This window comes from Mixophyes fleayi, chromosome 11 (assembly GCF_038048845.1).
Source record: "Mixophyes fleayi isolate aMixFle1 chromosome 11, aMixFle1.hap1, whole genome shotgun sequence".
Classification (NCBI taxonomy): Eukaryota; Metazoa; Chordata; class Amphibia; order Anura; family Limnodynastidae; genus Mixophyes; species Mixophyes fleayi.
This window is the reverse complement of record NC_134412.1, coordinates 5,491,722-5,499,320: the sequence shown is the minus strand read 5'-3', so window position 1 is coordinate 5,499,320 and position 7,599 is coordinate 5,491,722. Positions and strand designations below refer to the sequence as shown.

Here is a 7,599-nt window from a genome sequence, read left to right as displayed (position 1 = left end):
CTGTCCTTAGACGTAGAACAGGCCGATCATGTGATCCCTAATTGCCGGAATAATCCCAGCCAATGAAACGCAGCGGCCTTGATGACTGGTATCTGCAGAAACTGCTACCATCAGCTAGAATAAGATGCAAGTGGTCAGTATGAATGTCTTCTCACATAGAGATGTCTGACGGCACAATCCTCCTGCACCAGTTTATCAGCAGTCTCATTATTAGTCTGCTGATAACATTTAGATGCTCGGATCGGCTACATGTTGGACACTCGTCCCAATTAAAACTAACAGTCACACCTACACACAGGCAGGCGGAGCTGAAATAATTCTCTGATTGGCTGTGGTTTAATCTAGTCCCGCCCACTCCAGAGGCCAGTTTCTAGAGGGATAACAGGTGAAAGTTGGGATATGTTGCCTCGCCCTACCCTGGCTCCGGGCCCCTGTGTTTGTCTGTACCCACTTCTCTCAATCTGGATTGGAATGAGCATTCGCTTTCCTTTGATGCTGGGTGTGAAGTACATCAAGACAGGAATGGAAACAATTAGTAAATCAGCGAAGTTGTGCTGGACACTGCATGGACAGAACAAGCAGGTTTATTTTCTAAAGTTTATTATCTTTGCATGCAAATTAGGCTGAAAGTGATGATTTTAAAATGACAATGTGACTTTTATAAGAGAGGACTCTAAACACCGACATCCTTTCATATTCAGCAAAATGAAGGTTTATTCTAGAAACGTGAATTAGACTATGTTTGGCATTTAAGGGGCCACCTCTTAATTCTCATCCATGCCCCTGGCTTTATATATGTGTGTTTATAAGAAAGATACTTTCTGGGAACACACAATGTCACAAAAGTGGGTGGAATCCTGAATTTAGGGTCATTTCCTTGGCAGGTTTAGAAAGTAAAGAGATATTGGCTATTGCCCCACGTTTGGTACGGAGGTGCCTGTATTCTGCGGTAGGATCCACTCGTATTAATGTAATGGAGGTTCGTCCGTCGCACCCTCACTTCTCTTTCTTTGTGATGGGAATGCATCGTTCTTCGGTCTTGGTACTGTCGGTGACCGGAGCCTGGATGGACAGCAGACCATCGGCAGACAGAGCAGAATTTATTGCCGACGGGTTGACCGTTGAGGGGACCTTGTAGCGACGGTGGAACTCCCGGGAGATGAAGCCATGTTCATCCTGCAAGACGGATAATGAGATAAGTAGTTATTACGCTCAACTTCTCTTTACCTAACCTCCCAATTCTAGTATCCATAGTTATTTACAGCAGGAGCGTGCGCTGTTCATTATAATACACGTTTCCCCAATAAACACTGAAGCGGTAACCTCAGAACGCACCGTTATTAACACTATATGTGTATTATAACATTACTTGTGGGGTGGTGTGACTGGGTAACACTCCTCTTACAATACGACAGTTACCTGCCGTTCTTCGTGCTTGGCGTGAACCTCCACATAGTCTCCGATGACTTTGACTGTCAGCTCTTCAGGCGAGAAGTGTTTGACATCCAAGAGGACGGAGAACTGATCCTTGTCCAGCTTTACCTGAGTGTAAAGAGAGGATGTGATAGGGCGATGCTGCCATACTAATGCTGTATCATGCACAGTACTCAAGGATGCCCTGATATATGCCCACTCTATACGTGGTGAATATACGGACATACAAATATACAATCCATTCTATTTATACAGATGTTTGAGACCTTCCCCTCGTCCGTATCTTGCACAGAGATATATGTGTGCACACTCGTATTCTTTTATTGTATTTTTGATAAATTAGTCCCCGATTGGACATATTTTTTACTTTATATTGTATTCATTTGCCATCACTAATTATGTTTATTTTATGAGGTTCAGCATTCCATTAGATACCTGATACCAGTCATTAAATCTTATAAAAACATGGGAATCTTCTATAAATTGAGCACTTCCTCTCAGTTCTTTTTAATAATGCTACTTATAAAATATTCTGATTGTCAGAATATATTTATATGCATTAGTAATTTCAGCGGATATTGAAAATTAAATGGTTCTATGCCCCGTGGTGTCGTATCTACTCTCAGCCACAGTTGTTCTCCTAGTGCACTGTTCACGTAATATTTAACTTAACCTTGGTTGTATAAATGCAATTCATTCACTGTCCGAAGTCCTGAAGTTTGAAGGTATAAGCTTTTCGCATTTTATTGTGTGCAGCCTTTCGAAGCAACTTGTCATATCTGAATCCTGGTTTCGTCCATCCATTTCCGATTTCAGAGGTATCTTATTGACGTTAAGCAGCACTAATGCCACAATGCAAAACAGCAACCACAACAAGGAAATATTGCAAACCTTCAATAATCACTTTGGCACATGACATGAGAAATAGAGGTTGCCACGGATACCCTCAACCCATACTTCCTAAAGATCCCGTCTTAACCGCAGCTATATCGCATCTCTTTAACTTGCCCTTTTCTCAAAGGACCCTACCCAAACTGTGGAAGACCACATCTTGTTTACATCTTGGGGACCTCTGATCTAAACCAGCGGAAAAAACAATTTGAATGCTGAAATCCTTCATTGATGATATTAACCAGCTAAACCCAATCTTGTTTCCGAACTGATCATTGTACAATTACGCCCCCGGCCAAGGTGACAAGTTACTGGCAGTGCCAGCCGGAGAAGACGTTTGTCTGCACTGTTTTCTAGGCCTTCTGCAACTTTCTAACCATCACCAACATTAACTTTCTACCTTCAATCTGTTATAACAAGGCGTCCAGCACAGATCCATCCTGGGGCTCCTTCTATCTTATTTATATCAACCAAATAAAGTCCTTAGTACAAAATTACTACTTAATCCCAAAAAGACAAAGGCAATGCTGTTTTACATATTAACTATGTATCCCATCCTGCTCTACCCCCTAAGACTATTCTAGGGGAAACCCTGGAATTTGTACAAAAATTAAAATACCTGGCTAGACGTCAGAATGCCCCTTGCTGGAATATTGTTAAATTAGGCATAAACTAGGTCTTGTCTTCAAGCTAAACCACCTACTAATTACAGAGGACAAGTAGCAACGTGCTACTGCTTACCTTACTACATTCTTTACCGTAGAGCCATGAACCTCATAATTGGCCTCCTCTTATCTACCCATCATATGCGGACAAAGGCTGAAGCACCCTACACTATGTCTCTGGCAATCGTCCACAGTTTATTGTTGCCTGGAACCTATGCCCTAAGAGGCTAGCCACTAGTTTCTCAGAAAGTCCTAATGCATTTTGGGCAGCCTGGTGGCACAGTGGTTAGTAGTGCCTCCCAGCACTGGGGTCATGAGTTCGATTCCCAATCTGTGTGAAGTTTTTATGTTCTCCCCGTGTTTGCGCGGGTTTCCTCCCACACTCCAAAAAAAAACATGGTAGTAGGTTAATTGGCCGCTGACGAAATTAACCCTATTCTCTGTGTGTGTGTGTATGTATGTATGTTAGGGACTGTAGACTGTAAGCGCCAATGGGGCAGGGACTGATGTGAGTGGCATATATTCTGTTAGTATTACTTTAAGATCTTATAATTACATTACAGAAGCTTGCAACTGCCTCCGATGAATCGTACACTTCCAGTTGACGTGGTGGGGTGGGGGCGGGGGGGCACAACACGGCCCGTCTTATCCAAGGTACAAATGAAATTCCATCCCTGAACACTGTATTGTGGATTATTTCAGCGTCACTGGATGAAAATGTCACTATGACTCCATCTGACATTTTAGCACTGGCACAGGGACAAGAAGCGACGCCGCCACCATGTGAAGGGTTAATGAGTGCAGCGGACAGGGCTATGGGGAACGGGATACTCTCCTCTATTATTAACCCTTCATTTCCAGAGTGCAGGATTCATATAGAGCTTGTGGACGGAAGCAGCATCCTGATTGTGACTCTTAAACACTGCTTTTATGCACAGTGGATGAATGTAACATTATTATTATTATTACACTGAAAGAGGAGATGACTGAAACAAACTGCCAGTGGGTGTAGTTATAAAAATAACCAAATAGTAAATGGATATATAAAGAAGCAATTCAAGACTGGTTAGACTACAAGACTGACTAAATTAAACAACCCCCCTTCTCTGCTATAAACATTTCTAAATCGAACAGACCATGTATACTGGATGGACATTAAAGCTGGGTACACACTACAGATAATGATTTTACTAACGACTGAAAGTCCCGAAGAGCAGCCGATTAACGCGTATACGTCTATACAATTTACCGTCAGATCTGTGATCTTCATCTCTCATAACCATCTGCAGAGAAGATGGTGACTCTGTGCATTGTACAGATATCTGACTACGCTGTTAGATCGTGAGTCTGTACACACTGCCACAATTGCCCGACATCGTCCCATCGTGATTTTTAGGAAGTTTATAAAACCAAATAAACAGATACGATGTGGTTGGTAAGATAATACGTGATTGTAGCAGCGTACACACTAATGTGATATCTGTCCAAACGGTTGTGAATCGTGATCTGCACGATAATTTCATGAAATTACTGTAGTGTGTACCCAGCGGACTTAGAGACAGGAGAGAGATCCATACAGAGATTTACACAGGGCTGCTACAGACACTGAGAGTGAGTACAGACCCCACACGTAGCTGGTGACGTTTACAGAGACAAATTGCTGCTGAGCCGCTGTGTGTCAGCCAGTCACACGCAAGATTGTCTCGGTGAAGAACTACAAGTCTCATTGTCTACTTACCTTAATAATAAAGTATCATTTGCCAGTTGTACTACTCCTTTACATAAATAACAAATAAACTCAGAGAATAACAGATGGTGAGAATCGCATCAGACGTGCAGAAAAATAGGGATCTCATTGTGCTTTTGGTCAATAATAAAAAAATAGGGACAAATCTTTAAAACCTGGGACTGACAAGGCAAATTACGGACAGCTGCCAGCTATGCCCACATACTTGTGCCCCTGTATTCAACCCACCCTCCTTCGTCATTCTATTGGGAAGAAAAACTGACCAAGCAGCAAAAAAAAAAAAATACAATTTAAATATGCTGCCCCCAAACCGTGCTGCCTTTAGGCAGGTGTCTTGTTGGACTCATATGATAAACACACACACAGATCCTGACCTCAGACAATCCGGCTTCTGGCTGTGGGATGCTGGGGGATCGGTAGTAATAGGGATTGAGGCCCATGGGCATAGCAGGGAATAGATCCGACTCCAGGATCCCTTCTCCAAACCTCTGTCCAAGGATGCGGCTGGGGAAGAGCGAGGGGGCCATGACGGGCCGACGCATCCAGGGGTGATGAATTGTAATGTCCATGATGGCTGGGTGTTGTATCCAGACAGAGTGAGGAGAGGAGAGCCGGGCTGCTTATATAGAACCCTCTCCGCAGCTCCCCCCTGATACAGCGAAGTCTCTAGAATTGGCCAGGAGGAACGTGGAAGGGATCCAGACCTACAGCCCAGGGATGGGGGGGGGGGGGGGATTACGTCAAAAATAGCTACACACAGAGTGACTGAGCAATTCAGCCTCAGAGATCAGTGAGACAATAATCTTGTATATAGTTACATGACACTTTCCTTAGTATGTAGCAGTAACTATATATCCCTGGCCCGTCGCCACTATGCTGGAGGAGGTGATTTTCCTCTGTACTCCCCAAATCAATATTGGGGATATTTCTGGAAAACCAGGTTCTGTACGACATAGCAACCAATCAGCGGTTTCCTATCAGGGTAACGAACTTTGCCTATTCCTATTTCAAAGTGGTCTTCAAGGCCTGATTATTAGAGATGCTCACTGACCCCCGTGAAGTGGTTTTGGATCTGGATTAGCTTCGTGTTTTGGTTTTGGCAAAACCGCTCTCGTGTGTTTTGGTTTTGAATTTTTTTGAAAAAATCCTAAAATATGCAAAAATCACATAATTTTGCTCTTTTTTTTTGTTCCTACATTATTATTAACCTCAATAACACTCATTTCAAGTCATTTGCACTCAATTTTGACCACCTCACAGGTCACAATATTATTTTCATACACTTTCGGACAAATACTGCAGCGACCTGGCTGGATGGTAAGCGACAGAGCAATGACACAAATACACGGCAGTTCCTACCACATCTAGGACACATTGGCACACAGCAGTGGCAGAAAAGAAAAATGGTGGTCCGCCCTCCCTCCCTCCTTATGTTGGAGGGAGGGAGGGCGCGAGAATCAACGAAATCACGATGACGTTTTGCCTCGTTTTCAAATCCAAAAAAGCGCGACAGTACCGAGCCGGCTCGGATACCCTAAGTTCAGGCATATTCAATTCTTGGGAAACCAAGCCTGAGCATCTATACTGATATCCAATAGGCTGCAATCTAGGGCGCAAAGCTTTTGGGGGTGGGCAAGTTTTCTGGGGGTGCAAAATTGTGACAGGGAGAGGTATACACTGAAATTAATGTAAACTAAAAATAAGAGGATAGTTGTTCTCCAAAGTAAAAAGAAAACAGGAAAGAAAAACCTAGTAAGGTTTTAATCCCATTTTAAAAAGCGTAGTGGAGCAGCGTTTCAAAACCACAGAAACATAAACATTGGGGTGGGGTTAAGGAAAACGGATTTGAAATTAAGGACGAGTTTGTTTTTTACCATACAAGAATTCAAAGCAGTTATAAAGAACTAATATATTTTCATGTCATTTTATACTCCTCTAGATTGTAAGCTCTCAGGACCAGGGCCCTCTCTCTCACAACTGCCCCAACATCGTATGTACTTGTTCTGTTTCTATGTATGATTTGTTATATCCACAGTATTGTGGTGTCTTATAAACAATTACTTTGAAGACAAAACTGACATGCTTTACCTAATTGCTCCAAATATTTGCTGTTATACTACCATATATTTCGGAAAAATCTAACTGCTAGCCTTTAAACCCCTTTAAACTCACTATGTACTGTCAGGCAACTTCATGCTTCAATCAATCACCCTGTTGTTTTTTTTATAATTTGTACTAATAAACTTTTAGAATTTGTTCTGTAACTTGTACTAATAAACGGCCCCAGTTTAGATCTTCATACAAAATGCAATGACGAGTTTATAGCTACAGTTCTGGACAAATTTTTGCCAATCAATTATAGGAAGTGACTAATCTTTTTAAATGTGTTTGACCCGCAAAATTATAAATCATATTCTAATACAAGCATTAATTGCAATTAACTTCCGGGGATTGTATATTTAATATCTTTGATGACCTACAAAGTGTCCCTAATTATCAACTGTATAGATTATATTATCAATACGAGCTGTTTATTATTGCCTTGAACACGCGGATCTTTGGCAGGCTCTAGACTGTACTCTTCACTTATTCATTGGTTTCACAACTAAAACAAATAAACCGTAAGGAATTGCCCTGAAACCTTGGCACCCCAAGCTGGGGTATTAGGGCAAATGTGTGTGTGATCTGTGACCGCCGTTTGCACGATCCCCTATCTGATATCATCACAGACACCCGACCCCGGGGAAACGCGTTGGGTTATATATATATCCAGACAGGTCGTAGTTTCCATAGCAGTCACAACACTTGTACAGGGTCAGTTTCCCACCCCTTGGGGTAATCAGTTTTGTCAGGTTGAGGGGG

The 7,599-nt window shown here is 42.3% G+C and overlaps 1 protein-coding gene across 1 annotated transcript; it reads right to left on the bottom strand.

Annotated features, from left to right (window-relative positions):
* Positions 1-583: 583 nt before the first annotated feature.
* On the bottom strand, positions 584-5,391 carry HSPB6 (heat shock protein family B (small) member 6). Its single transcript, XM_075190753.1, has 3 exons — positions 5,112-5,391; positions 1,420-1,542; positions 584-1,176 (listed from the first exon to the last, which is right to left on the bottom strand). The coding sequence occupies exons 1-3, from the start codon at positions 5,304-5,306 to the stop codon at positions 997-999; spliced, it is 498 nt and encodes a 165-aa protein (XP_075046854.1). The 5' UTR covers positions 5,307-5,391; the 3' UTR covers positions 584-996.
* Between the last annotated feature and the right edge of the window lie 2,208 nt (positions 5,392-7,599).

Bases quoted from the DNA above. Each gene is read 5' to 3' on its own strand.
- HSPB6 (XM_075190753.1), bottom strand. From the start codon at position 5,306: ATGGACATTACAATTCATCACCCCTGGATGCGTCGGCCCGTCATGGCC. The intron at 1,543-5,111 runs GTCAGGATCTGT...CTTTACACTCAG, and splicing joins CAGAAGCCGGATTGTCTGAG to GTAAAGCTGGACAAGGATCA. The intron at 1,177-1,419 runs GTAACTGTCGTA...TCCGTCTTGCAG, and splicing joins CCAAGCACGAAGAACGGCAG to GATGAACATGGCTTCATCTC.